This window comes from Sus scrofa, chromosome 14 (assembly GCF_000003025.6).
Source record: "Sus scrofa isolate TJ Tabasco breed Duroc chromosome 14, Sscrofa11.1, whole genome shotgun sequence".
NCBI classification, from domain to species: domain Eukaryota; kingdom Metazoa; phylum Chordata; class Mammalia; order Artiodactyla; family Suidae; genus Sus; species Sus scrofa.
Genome location: NC_010456.5, coordinates 48,154,345 through 48,173,953, shown reverse-complemented (window position 1 = coordinate 48,173,953; position 19,609 = coordinate 48,154,345). Strand labels below are relative to the sequence as shown.

The 19,609-nt window shown below is 41.8% G+C and overlaps 1 protein-coding gene across 8 annotated transcripts in view; it reads left to right on the top strand.

The window, feature by feature from the left end:
• Window positions 1-17,119, top strand: part of EIF4ENIF1 (eukaryotic translation initiation factor 4E nuclear import factor 1) — a 47,867-nt gene extending 30,748 nt beyond the window's left edge. For 5 of the 8 annotated variants that reach the window (XM_021073985.1, XM_021073983.1, XM_021073984.1 and 2 more), the window contains 12 exons: window positions 2,098-2,233; window positions 2,431-2,610; window positions 3,212-3,444; window positions 6,013-6,084; window positions 6,817-7,000; window positions 7,905-7,984; window positions 8,333-8,475; window positions 11,642-11,726; window positions 13,746-13,878; window positions 14,998-15,345; window positions 15,618-15,782; window positions 16,365-17,119. In XM_021073985.1, coding sequence (XP_020929644.1) covers window positions 2,098-2,233; window positions 2,431-2,610; window positions 3,212-3,444; window positions 6,013-6,084; window positions 6,817-7,000; window positions 7,905-7,984; window positions 8,333-8,475; window positions 11,642-11,726; window positions 13,746-13,878; window positions 14,998-15,345; window positions 15,618-15,782; window positions 16,365-16,603 — 1,998 coding nt within the window. In that variant the 3' untranslated portion in view covers window positions 16,604-17,119. The remainder of the gene's footprint in view (window positions 1-2,097; window positions 2,234-2,430; window positions 2,611-3,211; window positions 3,445-6,012; window positions 6,085-6,816; window positions 7,001-7,904; window positions 7,985-8,332; window positions 8,476-11,641; window positions 11,727-13,745; window positions 13,879-14,997; window positions 15,346-15,617; window positions 15,783-16,364) is intronic. The other 3 variants (XM_021073986.1, XM_021073987.1, XM_021073988.1) reach the window with 3 other exon arrangements.

The following is a 19,609-nucleotide window of genomic DNA, read 5'->3' as shown; positions in this document are numbered from 1 at the left end:
GATCTGGCATTGCTGTGGCTGTGGCATAGGCCGACAACTGCAGCTCTGATTTGACCCCTAGCCTGGAAACGTCCATGTTTCTGTGGGTGTGGCCCTAAAAAGACCCAAAAAAAAGACCTTTGGAGGACCAAACTAAGAGTCATATAGGTTACTTTAAAAATGCTGTTAAAAATGTAGTCTAAAAGAGCAGCTGAAATTCACATACCAGACTACAGTTCACAGCCTCCTCTTGAGTAGCTGACGGCACAGAGGTCAGAGCTGATTGGTACAGGTTGCCATCTCCTGTAGCAGGATGCAGGAGGAGAGGAAGGCACTGCTATTAGAATGTCCCAGCTTGCCCTGTGGTAAAAATGACTGTCTAGATATACACTCTTAGGATTCTTTCAGGGTTCAAAATGCTTTAGCTCCTTGAAATGGGCATTTCCAGTAAATGTGTGTAAAAGTGACTTTGTTTCTACCTACTCTAGCTATAATAAAACTTAGCTTTTTGAAAAGTTGGTCACTGATCAAAATCTGGAAATAACTTTGTGAACACTTCATGTCAAATCTTTAACAAATGTCCAGATACTTTATATTCATGTCCTTTACTTTTTCATGTTCCTCTGATGTATCTTCTGGTTGTTTTCCTATACAGTATCATCAGAGAAAAGAAAAGGATTAAAGTGCAAAGCTATTTTTGCTATTTGTAAAATTTCAAACTCTTTACAAAATTAAAATATTTGTAATAGCTCTAGCTTTTACTTTTAAAATAGTTGCTGTTTATCACCAGGGTGGTTGTATTTTGGGTACAAGTCCCACAGTGAAACATCACTTTAAAATGCTTCTCTTTATAATTTAATGATTGCAAATGAATGCACTTGAAAGCACTATTTAAGGTGTGAGTGTACAAGTGGAATATGATTGAAACTATATGAATAATATCTGAGAAAATAGAAATACTACAAGTAATGGAATTAATGTCTTGAATTAAAATCCCTTATTCTTTGGTTCAAAAGAATTATCTGTGGTTTAGGTTTAATGTGTGTTATGAGAAAATTCTTCCAGATAAGAATAAAAGGGTAAACTTAACCTTCCACTGCTGAACTTTGACTAGATACTGTGGGTTCTAGACTTCAGATAAAACAGTCTTAATTCTGTTATCTATGTACTAGTGTGGGAGGGGGGGAACCTGTTTTCTCTTATCGTTGATATAAAATTGACAGTATATCCCTTATATTCAAGAATGTGCCTCATTTTTGCATTTATATTTGCCTTATCTTTTCTAAATATTGATGAGAACACTGCATAAAGATCAGTTTGGACATTTGATTAGACTTACAGTAAGATAGAATTGAAAATTTCATTTAAAAATGCTTAAATCTAGTTTTTAAGGAGGATTGGTAACAAAAATTACTATTATGAACCTGTGTTGAAGAAATTATTTCTGATCATGTGCATCATTTAATTATTATTAAACCAAAAACTATGGAGGTCAGATTTAAAAGAAAACAAACATCTGAAAACTTCCCATTAAGTTCCAGCAGATACTAGAGATCAATTAAAACTACTTTCTAAAATTTTGACTTGGAAATATGATCTTCATGAGTTCTACTTAGCTTTGGGGTTCTGAAATTGTCAGAATTGGATTTCATGATTATTCACTGCAGCCTTGAGGATGTTGAAGTTTGAAGCAAGGGTGTTCTTTCCTCAGCTCTCCATACCTGATGTTTAGTTGAAAGCCACTCATCAGTTTGGCAGTGGAATGCTTTACTCCGCTGCTGATTTTGATTTTGAAACTGTGCCCTCCTAGAACATTCATGAATTTTCTAATGAGGCAAAGATAGAAAACCAGAACACTTTCTGGTACAGAAGTTTTGCTTTATGTGCTTAGAAAGTACATGGCTGGTTATGCCCAAGTCTGAATTACTCAGAAATGATCCAGGAGGGGAAGAAAATTTAAAGATGTTCAAAATCCTAAGTTCTGAGGGTGTTTACAAACTCCAGGTCAGCAGCACCAAAGGAAGTTTCAAAGTAAGTGACCCTTTCTTAAAATTTGAACCTTCTTGTCCTTTTCACCTAGAAACTATAATCTTAGCTCCTTTTTTATCTTCCCTTTAGATGATAGAAGATGTTTTGGGAGAAGGGTCAGTCTCTGCCAGTCGGTTCAGCAGGTGGTTCTCTAACCCAAGCCGATCGGGAAGCCGATCCAGCAGCCTTGGTTCAACACCACATGAAGAATTGGAGAGACTCGCAGGTAAAATTACTTCAGATTTTGGCCTTGGATATAGACTTGGGCTTTTTCTGACATGATTCATTTTGTCTTCATTAGTGTTAAAGGGTCTCTGAATATTGAAAAAACCTTCAGTTTGTGTCCTTTTCATACTGTTGAGAATATGCTTCTGTGCTTTATCAAGACCAATTAATTATGAATATATTTACTTGCAATTTTAGGTCTAGAACAAGCCATCCTCTCTCCTGGACAGAACTCGGGGAATTATTTTGCTCCTATACCATTAGAAGACCATGCTGAAAATAAAGTGGATATTCTAGAAATGCTACAGAAAGCCAAAGTGGATTTAAAGCCTCTCCTTTCCAGCCTTTCTGCAAATAAAGAAAAGCTTAAAGAGAGCTGTAAGTGTTTATTAGAGTTTCTTTAGGTATTTGAAACATTTTGATGCTCAGTCTTAGGGCAGAATTGGTTCTACCAAACTGCTGTTTCATCAGAAGTCAAATAGGTGGTGGGTTTTGCTTAAAAAAACTTTTTATCAAACAATACCACCTATTTGAGAATCTGCTAGTCAGTGGATCATGAGCCTCATGGTAATAACTTTTCCTCCAAATCCTCCTCCTCACCTGGAGCCTGATTCTAACACTCCAGTGAACTTTGTAGTCCTCACACCTTTGCCCTAATCTGCCATGTTCTTGCTTTGGTTATAAGCCCTCAAACCTTAATGACCTAATAACCAGAGTGCAGGTAGCAAGCACTCTTGCTCATATTGGGCTATCTGGGAGTCCTGTCTCTGGTAACAAGTCTCCGCAAGACTCATTTTAAGACATCCTCTGACAGGATATAAGTGTCTTCAGTGTGTCTGTTTTTGTTGTCAGACTTTTATGACAACCTCACTTCAAGTGTGAAATAAATTATCTTCACCTTAACCATCATGGTAGACAAAGAGAATTCCTACTCCATATTCCTTTGCTTGGCTTAACCTGGACTTTCTCAACCTTTCAGCACATTCCGGGGTTGTACTTTCAGTGGAAGAGGTAGAAGCAGGGCTCAAGGGCTTGAAGGTGGACCAGCAAGTGAAGAAGTCAACTCCTTTTATGGCAGAACATTTAGAGGAGACACTGAGTACTGTGACAAGCAATCGACAGCTCAAAAAAGATGGAGATATGACTGCATTCAATAAGCTAGTGAGCACCATGAAGGCAAGTGGGACTTTGCCTTCTCAGCCCAAAGTCAGTGTAAGTATTTGGCACAAACCCCAGCCTTTTCCCCTTTTCCCTCTTTTTATTCCACTTCACATCACAATAAATGGATTTTAAAAAAGGTATTCTGAGTAAGTTCGAAATTCTTTAGTATTCATTTGGTCCTTGCTGCTTTTATGTGTTCTTTAATAGCCGCTATACTGTTTGTTATAGAAAAAGAAGGTTGTGATTAATCTGTATGTATTGTGGGTGACAGTATAGAGACTGAAAGATTCAGACATAACTTGCTTCTTAACGCACTACTAAAAAAAGGTGTAAAAATATCTTTTGGGATGAATTCCAGAGAAAGTTTCCTGTTTATTCAGCCACTTAAAATAACCAACCATATTTTCATAGTAAAATCTTCTTTTCACACATTCTAATTACTCCCAGATACCTGGGATTACTTGCTTTCTTGATTAGGCAGTTGACAGTAATACATACCATTTGTAAATTATCTAAAATGCATTTTTCAAGACAATTGCATTCTATTCATTTACTAATAGAAAAAGCTGTGACTCCAAACTTGTAAAACACCTTTGAGGCATGAAGTAAGGTTACAAGGTAACTGCATGTCAGTAAATCCAAGTGTGTAGCAAATACTGGTCTTTGTCATAACATATTTAAGAGCGGCTCTCAGCCATGGTCTATGTGTCACTATTGCTATCCTTTAATGATAAAATAATAGGGGAACAGGGTAAATCTGAATAAAAAACAAACATACTCATTGTAGTTTCTGAGTTAGAGCAAATTTATCAAATTGAGCTTTGCCTCCTATTTTCTCCTGACACCTTGTCTGGGAACTACAGGTTAACCATGATAGCAGTAGCTGATTCATTGTGCCTTGTATCAAGGGAGGGCAGCTAATTTTTGGTATTTCTTATCTGACCAGCAGTAGGTGATAGATTCTAACAGAGGGGCCATGGTTCCTGGCCTACCTGCCTGATTCTACCTCTGAAAGGAGGCATCTCAGGTAGACTTATTTCTGTGTATCTGACCACATCATGCCAGTTTAGGGGAATGTTCCTTGTAAACTTCTTTAGAGTAAGTTATTAAATACAAAGTTTTCAAATGAGGACCAGATTAAAGGACTGCAGACTATCCTGTTCTGCTTTCTTGTTATCTGTACATCTTGGCTTTTGGGTGCTGACTATAGCAATTAGGTCAAATCTTTTAAATAGCCTCTTATAGTGTGAGTGAGTAAAGAAATGGGAGCAGGGGAGTGTAACAGTTTACCTGATGCTTTGAACATTCTGTTTCAGATATGATTCTAGGGTTTAATATTAATACAATTGACTCTGAGTTGTGAGGGTAACTGGTTTGATGGTGAGGTTTCAGTGCTCTGAAATATATACTGGTTTCCACCGAGGGAATGAGCCTCAAACACATGCATAAAGGACTGGATGATACTATTTAAGTTGCTAGGCAAAGAGTTAACACAAACTCAACCTAGAAAAGAAAGCAAAAAGGAAATGATGTAAAAAGTGGACCAGGTATTATCTCAAAATATTGCTTGATTTGCATGTTGTTAAGTCATGGACTGCTTTGAAAATCAAATCTGTAATTACTACAGCAGTGTATGTAACATATACTATCTGTTTTGGTCCAATCATATTGTTTATCCCCTAAATAGGACATGTTGGTTCAATCTAAACTCTATTTCAAATTAAACTGTAGACTCTATCCTCCAAATATAGTAAGCCATGTGGTATAGCTGCCTATCTGTTCATGTTACATGGAATTAAATGACTCTTGAGGAGATCTTATTAAAATCATTTACAGTCGGCCTCAACTCCAAAACCGACAGTGAAACACTTGGAGATCTTTGGACTATTTGTCATGCCTGAGGACACTGCTGTGGACCTTGGCAGTTCCAGCTAGTGGAAGCAAACTGTAACAGGAAAGCACTCCAGGAAGAGCTAAATAGACATAAGGATGTCCTGAAGCACTGGAGATAATGCAGGTTGGATGCAAACCATAATTGCTGCTGCCTTAAAAGAGCAAAAAAGTGGAAAATTTGAATTCCACTCTATATGAGACCCATTTTGGGACATCTTGCTTAAAAATAATAAATTTCCTGAAGAATGAAACTCTGAAATATAACAATTCTGGCCAAACTTACACATTGTTTACTAGGTTAATCATACCATCTGAGGTCTATAAATATTGTTAAAGACAATGGGTAGCAAAGGTTGCCTTGAGAATTCAAATCTGTAAGTTATCCAGATTTGCTACTTATGGCTTCTTAATAAGTTTTCACCTATTTCACCATTTTCTCCCTTCTTTTGGTCACAGTGTTAAAAGTAGTGAGCTGGACTTAGGGTTACCACAGAGAGGAAAAGACCTTGTCTGAGGGTCTCTTAGTAGACTTCACATATGCATGTGGAGATTCTTTCCACTCCCAGACCTATGTGATGAGAGAATGTAAAAAGTTTTCTGTGACCTGGACATCATTCTGCTGTTAAGTGCCAACTCCTTGGGGAGCATTTAATGTTTTCTTGTGGTCCCCAGTTAATGTGTAAATTAATGTGAAGGTTAAAACCTATTTTCCTTTGACTTTTTTAGCGAAACCTTGAAAGCCATTTGATGTCTGCTGCTGAGATTCCAGGCCAGCCTGTCCCTAAGAACATCTTACAGGTACTTCACAATTTTACATGGAGGCCTTGGAGTCCTGAACAGTAGCCCTTCAAACTGGTTTTGTGTAGCAGTCCAGCTTTGGGCCTTAGAGAATGATCCATGTTGCCTGGCAATGAAGGATATGATGTTTCTGCCTGACATAGTTCTTTGTTGCTGTTAGTCTCTATGTGGGATGGGGAGGTGGCTAAAAAAAAAAAAAAAAAAAAGATCAGAGTAGCCTTTGTTTTGTCTTTTTAGAGCCACACCTGCGGCATATGGAAGGTCCCAGGTTAGGGGTTGAATCAGAGCTGCAGTTGCCAGCCTGCGCCACAGCCACAGGGATGCCAGATCCAAGCCGTGTCTGTGACCTCTGCTGCAGCTTACGTCAATGCCGGATCCTTAACCTACTGAGCAAGGCCAGGGATCGAACCCGTGTCATCGTGGATACTAGTTGGGTTCATTTCTCTGAGACACCATGGGAACTCTGACAAAGTAATAAGCCTTTGATTTCTAGTTTGCAGTTTTGTGGTTTGTATGGAAATTTAAAGTATCTAACTATATTTGTAGCATTAACTTAAAGGAAATGTTGGTAGCTGAACATCCAGAGAAATTTGTTGCATGTACATGTGCCAGGTCCTTGAGTAGATGAGGAGATTCATCATTGGTTTCCAAAATTTAATCCATAATCCACAACCTTTGACTAGGAAGAAGAACTAGATTTTTTCATAAGGATTTGACTTTTTCTGCCTTTAGGAACTTCTGGGTCCACCAGTTCAGAGACCGGCTTCTTCTAATCTTCTGAGTGGCCTCATGGGGAGCTTGGAGCCTACGACATCTTTATTAGGCCAAAGAGCGCCCTCTCCGCCCTTATCACAGGTGTTTCATACAAGAGCAGCCTCAGCAGACTACCTTCGAACCAGAATACCATCACCAATTGGTAAATGCTCTTGTGTGCAGATGCCAGTCTGTCATCATTTCTCCTCCCCTTCCCCTAGGTTATACTTGTCCCCTAGAACTGGCAAAATTATTTTCAGGGAGTGGTGAGGACACAAATGTGGAAGAAAGTTTATTATCTAGTGGCCCTTCTAAATAAATAGGTTCATGTTACACTTTTGTATTTTCTCTCTTGAGGTTGATATAAACTGAATCCAGCTCTTGAGTTATCTTCCTTATTTTGAGAATTCAAATCCACTTAATTTGGCTCCTTAGGTTTTTTCCTTCATAGAAGTCAGAGTGGTTGCTCTCTACCAACCTAATGAGGCTGTACACAACCAACTGTGAGGTCTCGTGGCTAATTCAGAACTTGAATGGAAGAAACACTTCCAGAAAGCAAAGTGTCTGTGTAAGAATATCATCATGTGCCTGCCACCCTCAACCACTTTAGGAGCTGGTTGCTCTGGCCCCTGGCAATCATAACTTGGGAGGAAGTTTTTGTAATCTTCTTTCCACAGTTAAGGAGATAGAATGGAAAGAGTTATGAACCTCAGAGCACTGGTCTCTGCTTTGGTATTGGTTGGCATGGTGACAGTGGGCCAAATCACTGGCTAGAAAAGCTCTTCTCTCCCAGACAGAGATCTCAGCTCTGAAGGGGACAGAGCTGATAGCTTAGTGGGGAAGGTGGATACACTGGCAGTTTGAGGCATTGAGTGCTTTGACGGAGGTCCACATAGCTAGCCCACTGTGGGGTATATCATCAACTCAGGAGGCATCAGCAAGCGCAGGAAATCAGTACTTCCTGAAGAAGATGGTGTTCAGCAAGGAACTGTGTGTATTAGTGATAATGCCTCTCTGAGGGACATGTGCTGTCTTGATGCTCACTGACAGGATAACTTTCCCAACAGGTTTCACACCAGGACCACAGCAGCTTCTTGGAGACCCATTCCAAGGCATGCGCAAGCCCATGAGCCCTGTCACAACCCAGGTCTGACTGAGGTCTTTCGCAGATTCAATCTGTTGCTTACTTTTCACCCTTAATTGTTGCTTGTGGGATGGAGAATTGTTGCAGTTCTTGGGAGTGGTTCTGAACTATAACTGAAACTCAGTGAAGGCTAGAAAACTGGTGAGGTTATATAAACACATAGTCATACCTAAATAGCTAAAATCCTGTTCAGTGGATAGCAACACATTCTAGTCAGGTTTGCAGTATGTGATTTCTTTCAGCTGCTGCTTAAAACATACCTTTTCTAAGAACAGAGGGACTTTTGTAGAAAGTGCACTGACTGTCTTCATTCCTGTTTTCTGCTGACACCCCTTTGCTACTTCTGTTCAGCAGATGAGCCAGCTAGAATTGCAACAGGCAGCTTTGGAGGGGCTGGCCCTGCCACATGACCTTGCAGTGCAGGCAGCAAACTTCTACCAGCCTGGTTTTGGCAAACCGCAGGTGGACAGAACCAGAGAAGGATTCAGAAACAGGTAAATTAATCCTGCCCCTGTGGAGATTTGCAAATTAGTTCTCAGATTAGCAAAATACTTGTCCATAGTGTAATTTCTGTTGTATACACTGATACTGTACAACATATGGTGACAGTTTCATCTCCTGAATGTTCAGTAAAGAAAACTATGATTGAATTCTACTGCAGGGCACAGGCTTTTCATCCTATATAATTTTTATATTCTTTATTTAAAGGATTTGTTTTTTTAACAAATGTAGCTAGCATAGCTACTTATTTATAGTTATGCTTATGAGATGATGAAGAGTAAAACTCCACCAATCTTCCTCCTCCCCAGATTCCTTGGTGAGTATCAAACTGCCCCTTGACTCAGGTTCAGGTTTGTTGATCAGAGCTGTTAACAAATGAACACTGACTTCACCCTCCTCCAATTTCTTTGCTAGTTGCAACAAGTACTGAAGTGAAATGAACCTTAAGTTGGGAGGGCGTAAGAGGTAGTAATAGTGATCTTTTTTACTGTAAAAGAGAAAACTGCATTAAACAAATGTATGGCTTGCTATAAAGCAAACTTCTTTGTTAGGTACCCAGAAGCCCTCCCTCCTTGTGCCTTGCCCCAGTGATACCTCTTTTCTCCCCCAGGAGTGACCATGTCAGCCTTTAAAAGTAATCACTACCTTCATGTTTTTAGTTTTTTGGGTTTTTTTTTTTTCTTTTTGCCTTTTCTGGGGCTGCTCCCACAGCATATGGAGGTTCCCAGGCTAGGGGTCTAATCAGAGCTATAGCTGCCAGCCTGTGCCAGAGCCACAGCAACATGGAATCTGAGCCGCGTCTGCAACCTACACCACAGCTCACAGCAGTGCCAGATCCTTAACCCACTGAGCAAGGCCAGGGATCAAACCTGCAACCTCATGGTTCCTAGTCAGATTCATTAACCACTGCACCACGACGGGAACTCCTTCGTGTTTTTAGTTTTAACACCAAGTTGTGCATTCATGAACACTATACTCCTGCCCCATATAGTACTTGGTAATTAAGAAGTAATTTGCTTTGATATGGTTCTTAAAATTGTCATATCAGTGTCTTGCTCTAGTTTTATATGTTGACACTCAGAAAACATTGGGACCAGTAAGTACCCCATATCCTTGCATAAAGGTATTCTTATCCATAGTAGCCCACATCCTAAAAAGAGCTCAGGACTGGTCTGCTGAACCAGTCACTAGATTTCTTTCTACAGCTTGACATAGTTAATATTTGCTGAAATGATTTGACTTTCAAAGCACTTTTGTCATCCAGAGTATTATTTGCTCTTGGATCCACCCCACCACCTCTCAGTGCTTCAAGACCCAGAAAGCCCCTAGAGAATGAGGTCTAAAACTGTGACCCATGAGAAGACATTTAACATGGCAAAAGAGTTGTATTTGCCAATATCTATCAGCAGAAAGTAGGGTATATGTGGGAATTATCTTGGCAACAACCCTGTAAGGTAGATGGGGTAAAGAACTGCATTTTACAGATACAAAAGCTTGGGTTTTTTAAATGTGACTTTCTTGAAACTAGCAGGTAGGTCCAAGTCAGTGTCAGTAGAGCTTCAACTTTTGGATCAAATCATAGACCCTCCCTGAACACCTGGTATATAGTTGGGTCCCCTAACAGACATGACTTCTTGCCTTGCTTTATTTTTTTACTGAACTTATCACCTTCTAGCATACTATTTTTATTTTTCATCTCTCTGACTATATTAGTAACCCCTCTTTACCTTGCAAACACAAAAATGTAATGAGGCCAGAGATGATTATTTTTCTTTGCTTAATGCTATATCCATCTAGAGCAATGTTTAGCACATACTGGTATTCAGGAATGTTTATCAGAAGTAAATAAATAGTAGGTTTTGCAGAACCACCAGATTTTGGTTACTTAATCACCCAACATACTACTGTTCTCTCTCTCCTCATTGTCATACTCAGAATCTCAGGGTGGCAGCACTGGGTCTTACCTGGTACAGACTGGAAAGAGTTTAGGATTCCCATCTGCTCATGAGTCAGAAAACTTTCAGAATCACCGACTCTACTTGGGCTTTGCCCTTTGTGGCTACAAGGTCTGACATGGCTGAAATGCAGTGAAGCTCTGATTAGCCAGTGAGCTCACATAATTCATTTCTTCTCCCAGCCTGTTTATGTCTTCATCAACTGTTTCCTGTTTTCTTCCAAGTTAAGAGAATAAGTAGAGGAGTTCTGTCGTGGCACATCAGAAATGAATTCAACTAGGAGCCGTGAGGTTTCAGATTTGATCCCTGGCCTCGCTCAGTGGGTGAAGGATCCAGTGTTGCCATGAGCTGTGGTGTAGGTCGCAGACAAGGCTCGGATCTGGTGTTGCTGTGGCATAGGCCAGCGGCTACAGCTCTGATTGAACCCCTAGCCTGGGAACCTCCATATGCTGAGGGTGTGGCCCTAAAAAGACAAAGAAAAAGAATAAGCATAATGTCTGAGGAGAGAAAGGAAGTTTGTTCCTTTAAACTGTATTTGGGAGGCTGGGATCAATCTTGTATGTAGACCAGGAGTGGCAGGGAATGCTACATGCAACTGGGTCCTAAAATAGTTAAAACTCTTGTGCTCTGTTTGACTTGAACCAGTATCTCAAAGAGCCCCAGTTCTGTGCCAGGCACCATGCTAGTCAGTGTTGCTTAATACTCTGGAGCATAGCCTGGCCTGCCTCTGTGGTATAGTCAGCAAATAAGCTACATACCAGCCCTAGATAGCCCAACATTCCCAAGGCCTTCCCAAGTCCCTGCACCTGTTCTACCCGAATCATTGTTCTTCTCTGTAGCACACTCAATTTAATGCAGCTCCCGCCGAGATCAGCTTTCCCAAAGTCCCTTAAGTAGGAGTATCCTACTTAAGAGTATCCCCTGTGCCTGTTTCCCATTGTACTTTGTTGGGACCCTAATCTTGACATCCCTTGTTTGCCCTAGATTAGTGTCTTCTCCAACAGATAAGAGTTCTTGCAAGGCCTGAGACCATGTTTAATTAAGCTTTTATCTTCCCTCAGAACTTAGCATGTGGTTTTGCAATTATTAATAAATTGGAGATAGGAAACGAGAAGCTTCCTAGGCTGGCCTTGAGTGTTCTGTGGTTTTAGAACTTGGAGTTTGAGCAGCTTGGGGCTTACACTGACAATTGGTTTGTTCACAGGCAACAGCGAGTGACCAAGTCACCAGCACCCGTGCACCGAGGGAATTCCTCTTCCCCTGCTCCTGCCGCCTCCATCACAAGCATGGTCAGTGATCTTTGTTTGCCTTTGTGAATGACTTCTAGCTCCTTTCTGTTTGGTTGTGCCTTTGTTCTATCACTGCATATGTACCCCCAAATGTCCTTGAGTGCCTTCCACAGGAGTCACTGACTTTTATACCTGCCTGTTTATAAGGTCTTCCCCTTTCAGGATACAGTCTCTTAGGATTCCAGCGAAGCCCCAACACTGGGGAGAGTGTGTCCCAGAAGATAGATGACTATGGGCCAGAGCATACCGTGTGATGTATAGTATGTTCAAACAAATGAACAGTTGGAGTAGGGAGCAGGGGAGGACAGGGATGAAAGACAAGAGGTGAGGTAGATGGGGTGAAAAGTTGGGTCATGGGGAGTCCAGTGAAACATGGCAGAAATTCAAAGTCAGATTCAGGTCTTGATCAGAATTAAGGCTAGGACTGGACTTCCCATGTAGCTCACAACAAGAATTAAGGCTGGGACACAGGAAGTTGCTTATTTGTGGTAACAAGTCAAGCTTTACAACTGACTCATGTACCAGCATTTTGTTTTGTTTTTTGTTTTTTTCGGTCACCCCCTGGAAATTCCCAGGCCAGGTATTGAATCAAACCAGAGCTGCGAACTATGCCACAACTGCAACAATGCCAGATCCTTAATCACTGTGCTGGGCTGGGGATCAAACCAGCACCTCCACCAAGACAAGCCGGATCCTTAACCATTGTATCACAGTGGGAACTCCTTTTTCTTTTTTTTTTCCTAAGTTTCATTCTCCCACAGACCTTTAGCACCTAGTCAAAGCTGATAAGACAAGGGGAAAAGACTTTGTACTTCAGGACTTCAAGTAGGTCTTTGTACCAGGCAGTCTGAAGGCAGGATCTGTAAGCTTTTCTGTTCATAATTCATGCCTTGTCTCCTGTCACCAAAGATTTGGGGTTCTTTAATGAGAAAAGTTGCATGAATAAAACCATCAGTGTAAATTAAAAATAGGCAGTAAAGAGATGGGACCAAATAAAACCAAATGGTGAGTACTGGTGGCTGAGGAGACCTTTAAGAAGGTAATTGTGGAGTTTCTGTTGTGGCTTAGTGGAAACGAACCCTACTAGTATCCATGAGGATGCAGGTTCAATCCCTGGTCTCGCTCAGTGGGTTAAGGATCCAGTGTTGCCCTGAGCTGTGGTGGAGGCCAGCAGCTGTAGCTCCAGTTTGACCCCCTAGCCAGGGAACTTAAATATGCCACAGGTACAGTGCTAAAAAGCAAACAAAAAAAGAAAAAAAAAAAAAAAAAAGGATAATTGTGGATTTCCCTACAGTAGCCAAGTTTAGATGGGAAACATTAGGAGTAAAGACTAATTTAGGTTCTATGGTTGCCTCTAAAATGCCTTTCACGAGTTCCCATCATGGCTCAGCAGTAACAAACCCAACTAGTATCCCAAGGTTCAATCCTGGGCCTTGTTCAGTGGGTTAAGGATCTGGTATTGCCATGAGCTGTGGTGTAGGTCACAGATGTGGCTCCGACCTGCTGTGGCTGTGGCCTAGGCCAGAAGCTGCAGCTCCTATTCAGTCCCTAGCCCAGGGGCTTCCATATGCCCTAAAAAGACAAAAAATTTAAAAATTAAAAAAAATGTCTTTTCCCAGCTGGGAGGGCTACTGCTTCAGGGTAAACATCTGGTCACATTCTTCCCCCTTCCCTGCCTAATCCTGGGCTGGGGAAATGGCTGAAGACTGCATAGGCAGGTCCCCATTACCATAGACAGGTAGATGGAAACTTTGGTGCTTTAACTACCTTTATGCTAGAGCTAAATCTAGGTTTTGATGAAAGTGAACTATGAGCATGGGATGAGAAACTTGGGACACCACCTGTTTGGTCTATCCTGTTTCTCTTCTCCCAGCATCTAGAAACCAGAACATAGGAATTGGCTTCTGCCACAGTAGCCAAAGGAGACGCTTCAGCTTGAATAGTTTGCCCAGTTAATCCTGACTTGATTAGGCAAAGGCACTTACAGAATGTGTTAATGCTAATTGTTTTGCTCTGCAGCTTTCTCCTTCCTTCACTCCTACCTCAGTGATTCGTAAGATGTATGAAAGCAAAGAGAAAAGCAAAGAGGAGCCAGCATCTGGAAAAGCGGCTCTTGGTGACAGTAAAGAGGACACTCAGAAGCCCAGTGAAGGTAAGGTACTGCAGAGTGGTTGAGGATGTATGGCCCAATAAAGTATGTGACAGAGCATCAGCCTGAGTGCTGACCAGTCTGATCTGATTCTCTGCAAAGCCCTGGGCAAGACTCTTGGCTGCTTTGGACCACAGTTCTGGGTTTGACAGTAAAAAGGGTTGGAGCACCTCAGTGTCACTTAGCCACTTGAAATTTTGACCAATCTAGTAGTGGTATGAGTGGTAGTATTAGATGGGAAGAACAAGAATTTAGGTTTGAATTATTAGATAAAAGTTCAACCAGTTTTATTTCTGAAAGGTTCGTTACAGTCTGTGGAGACTAATTACACAATAAAATCTGTGCAGTGGGTGAAGTATGTAGGAGGAGCCTGAGAGCCTTTCAGAAGTATATAGAAGATTTACGAAAGGCTTTTAGGGGTTGTACTGTTGGCATTTGTAAAATAAGGACATGGCAAGACAGAGTCTAATAAGCGAGGTTTACATAGGTCTAGAGTATTGATCTGAGAGCTTTTTGCCTGTGAGAAAGCTTCTGGGAAAAAAAAGGAAAATCCTGTTGGTCCTACTAAAAAGCAGTTCAGGTTCCTCCACCAGACTGTAATTGATCTTTAAGCTTTCTGTTGTGATAGATTTGCACAATTTTACTTACTTGATTTTCCTCTTAGGCTAAAAAGCATGTTAATCCCAAGCAGATGACTGACTAGGACAGGACCAGCTCCTACACAGACTCAGACCACAGCCACACGGTCTGGGCCCAACTGAGTTGGACCACCAGACCTGATATGCCAGGCTTGCTTGCCTATAGCTATTCCTGGGTTGGGAGGATTATAAAAACAAAGGTTTGGGCTTTTTTAAAGTTATAACTTCAGAGCCTTTGGCTTTTTTATAGTGTAGCAACAATAAATTCTGTTCCAGTAAGGTGTTGGAAGCTCTCCTACCTGTAACCTTGTCTGGGCTTGTTCATAAGGCTAAACGATGGTCTCTATGATGTAGTCGTCTAAATTGGTCGAGGGGATCAAATGATTATGAGATTTCTACGAAATGAGAGTTACGGAACCCCTGGGAGGACCAAGTGTTTGGGGGAGGTTTGCCAACACCAAAGTACCTGTCTATATCCTTGCAGAGAACCTCCTGTCATCCAGCTCTGTGCCCACTGCTGATCGAGAGTCTTCTCCCACTACAAATCCCAAACTGTCAACACTGCAGCAGCGGTCTTCATGTTCCACCCCACTGTCCCAGACCAACCGTTACACCAAAGAACAAGATTATCGACCTAAAGCAACTGGGAGAAAAACGCCCACCTTGCCATCCCCAGTTCCAGGAACACCTTTTCTCCGCCCTGTCCACCAAGTTCCCCTTGTCCCCCATGTCCCGATTGTTCGGCCTGCTCACCAGCTTCACCCAGGGTTGGTCCAAAGGATGCTGGCACAGGGAGTACATCCACAGCATCTTCCAAGTTTGCTCCAAGCTGGTGAGTTTCTGACCTGGCATGACAACATGCTAGAACTGAAGAAATACTATTGTATTGTGGGAGGTTTTCATCCCTAGAAAGATTTTACTAGACTTTTTTCATTTTAACCAGTGGGTCCAATCTAATCTATCCTTTAGCCTATTAAAAGATGAACCTAGCCTGAGCCTTCTTCATTCTTTAATAAACTTTCAGAATAACAAAACTATATACAGTTAAGCTTGAAAATTTCCAGGTAGACTATTTCTCACTGGTTACTTCTTTCTGCCTAATAGGTGTGCTTCCTCCTGGGATTGACCTGACTCATTTACAGGGAATATCTGGCCCAATCCTGGGGCAACCCTTTTACCCTCTACCTGCCACTGGTCACCCCCTCCTAAACCCTCGTCCTGGGACACCTCTGCATCTGGCAATGATGCAGCAGCAGCTGCAGCGCTCAGGTATGTTCAGGAATGGGCCAGGTGAGCTGAGGCTAGGCTGAATGAGCTTAAAGTTTTGGGACCAGTTTCCAGTGAAGGAGATGAAATGACACTGACCACTCTTTAACTTATCCTAACAAGACTGGGATAGGGATAACCAGAGAAGAACAGGCTGAAGTAAACCAGCCTCTGTAGGATTTGAAATTCCTGTGAAGACAGTGGGAGAGCCAGGTGTACTCTGGCTTTCTGGCTTTTTTTTTTTTTTTTTTTTTTTTTGGTCCCTTTGCCAAAAAGGAAAAGAGACAGAGAATCCTTCCAACAGATTCAGCATAGGAATGAAGAGTAGATGCGCTCTCACTAGCTCATGTCAGTGCATCTGTGATGTGGCTGCTTGTCCTGAAGAGTAGTAGTCATGTCATCTAGGATGGGTTATCAGTATGGATGGCTTCTGAATAGTTCAGCTTTTCAAGATACAGAGGAGTTTCCTAAAGAAGCCTAGAATTGTTTGGAGTTTTAGGGGTAGGGTTTGAATGAAGCAGGGCCTGATAGACAACTACTTCCCCCCTCATGCTCTGAATGATAACCTTCCTTCTTATCCCCCAGTTCTTCATCCTCCAGGCTCTGGTTCCCAGGCAGCAGCTGTCAGCGTTCAGACTTCTCAGAATGTGCCCAGCCGGTCAGGCCTGCCCCACATGCACTCCCAGCTGGAGCACCGTCCCAGCCAGAGGAGCAGCTCCCCGGTGGGCCTTGCCAAATGGTTTGGCTCAGATGTGCTACAACAACCCCTGCCCTCCATGCCCGCCAAAGTCATCAGTGTAGATGAATTGGAATACCGACAGTGAGCAGGGCAGGCAAGCTCGCCTAAGCCTGGACCTATGGTGGCACCCTGGTCAGGACTCTTCTTCCTCATCTGGGATTGGTTTTTGGGCTTTTACTTTGCAGCACTCTGTGTGGAGCTGTTTAGGGACACCCAGGCACCTGGTGTGGTCTGCATTATAATAGAAAGAACTTAACCAATCGAGTTGAGCCTTCATAGTCTGAATACAGGATGCCCGATGTTGTCAATCCTGGAAACAGTCTTTTTTTTGTAAGATATGTCAATGAAGTGTGGTGTCTTCACCAAGAGGTGACACCTTAAGGGTTCTGAGGAAATAAATGTATAGACCCTTATGTACAGACCTGTGTATAAACAACCTTTGTACATACATATAGGATAGCTTTTTTGAACTTATACAGCTGTACATAAAAGTAGCTGATATTAGTTAAGCCTGTGTCAACAGTTCTGATTTTTTTTCACTTGTACATTTGGGACTTTCTTTTGGTTGATTAAAGTTGCATATGCAAAGTGTGTGAATGAAGTGAATGGCATTGTTGTGTTTATTTCTTCCTGAATCCCTTCCTCTTCAGTAGGTTGAGGGAAATTATCTGTTTTTTTCTTTAAAGCTCATAGAAATAAACACTCATTTTAAAGGAAGAAGCTATGGCCGTTTCTTGAGCCTTAATAAAGACCCCAATGGGATAGTTCAGGCTGGGCTGACCCTATAGGTAGGTAGTTGTATGGTTAATACCAGATTGCAGCGCGCAATTTCTAAAATTAAACCCACTTAGTAAACAGTCTGTTTACTGGGTAATCATGTATATGATAGTTTCTCCCAAACAAATACCCACGTTTATTGGGACAAAAGTTGTTAGGGAAAATGGGGCCTCAGAGTTATGATTCAAGTCATAATTCTTTCCATTTATAATTTCACTCGAGACTCTGTTAACTGATTCCTTGTGTGTTGTATCTTACTCCTCAGCTCACAATTACTTTTAGTTATTCACCTTAACTGTATGAATAACAGTGGAGAAAAGGATTCTACCAGAATACTCTAATTATGGTTTTGAGTCCCCTTTCCAGACTGAAGATTTTTCAGTCTTTTTGATCTGAGGTGATTTTTCAGTCTTTTCGATCTGAGGTGACAGTCTCAAGCTCCTCAATTCACCCAGTCTCTTGATACTTGTCCATTTAGGGCCACCAAAGCTACTTTGACTTCATACTAGAGAGTCAATTAATGAGGCCATTCTCTGATGGACAGGTGAAGCAGGCAAGGTGACTATATTTTGACTAAACGGTAGAAAACAGCCTGAGTGTTAACAGTGTAGCCTATAAAACCCAGAGCTGCCCACCCTGATCTAAACTTCCAGGAACATAAGAAAGTAGGTCACATTTCAGTAAAACCTGGCTTTGTGGATTGAGCATGGTCTGTCTCTTCCTGGTACTTCATTAGTCCCCTAAGTGGGATTTGCTGAGCAAGACTCCTCAATTACAGAAATACTCCAGTTTAGAATTCTCGCAAAGGCTTTTTGTTTCCACAAGTAGAATCTAGAAAGCAATCTCAAGTAACAACAGCAGAGACCTGAATCCCAATCCATCTTTCCTGTGTGTCCTCTTTTACCTCCTTCCCTTTCATGTTGAACCAACAGTCCTTTTTCAGTCTAGAAGCTAGTACGAAAGAAATGTACAGATGTAGGTACCAAGCAAAGCCATTAGCCAATAACTGGTGAGATGGAGCTAAGAGGAAATAAAAGTGTTCCTAAGAATAGCACAGCAGAAGCTAGATCCACAGATCTTAAAACAATTTTGGTTGAGTAAGAGTAGAGGCAAAAGAGGAAGCTAATAATGCAGTTTTTAGGAGCTAAGAGCCAGATAAAGGGTAAGGGCAGGAGGAAGTGCTATCTCAGCTAACGAGATACATGAAACAACGGTGGAAGTCCAGCAGGCACAAGATGAGTTGAGAAGCAATCAGGGCCAGAAGGATGTGCAAGGCCTCAAAATAAAAAAGCACAGGGCCACAGGGAACCTTATGGAAATTAAAAGGAAGAGGATGAAGTCAGGAGAGGAAAAAATAGTGCTCCCTCCCCCATGCCCAAGGAAGCAGCTGAGCAGCCAGTACTTGGGAAGTTAGTAGTAATAAGTTGGTAAGAGGGAGTTCTGTTCGTGGCTCAATGGTTAACAAATCAGACTAGAAACCGTGAGGTTGCGGGTTTGATCCCTGGCCTTGCTCAGTGGGTTAAGGATCCGGCATTGCCGTGACCTGTGGTGTAGGTCACAGACGTGGCTCAGTTCCCGCATTCCTGTGGCTCTGGTGTAGGCTGGTGGCTACAGCTCTGATTAGACCCCTAGGCTGGGAACCTCCATATGCCCTGGAAGTGGCCGTAGAAAAGATTAAAAAAAAAAAAAAAGTTGGTAAGAAAATTGTAAAATACAGCCAGGCCTTATTCCAGGAGACTGCTGCTGAGTATCTTATAAGCCAAGCTCAAAATTATTAAGACGGAAGGGAAGTCAGGTCCAGAGACAAACTTCAGGAATGAAGATAACTTTCAGGAGTAAACTGATTCTTCAGTAATTCTATTCTCTTTTCCAACAATTGGTTTGAGAATGAGATATGTTACCCAATTTTGGCCATGAGACACATAGACAAATTGGCTGGGCAGCTTCTAGGAAATGCTCTAGATAATGATGTAAAGCCTGGGACTGAGTACACATTCTGTGACTATGTGGGGAGCCAGCTGTCCAACAAAGCCAACAAACTACAGGGGACAGAGCTTGATGCAAAGAATTTGGATCTTCAGTAACATCTGTGATGGGCCATGAGCCCATCTGAGCCACACAACTTATGTGAGAGATCAGGTGGTTAAGCCTAGCTATATGCATTCTAACTAGTTAATGGCACAGGACTCTGAGTCTGCATAGCTGTGCTAAAGAAGATTATGAAAGAAAAATGGAATAGGTAACAGCTAGGGTAAGGTAATGCTCTCCTTAAACACTAGGAGGCCACCAATGGGAGAAAAGTTGAATGATGAAA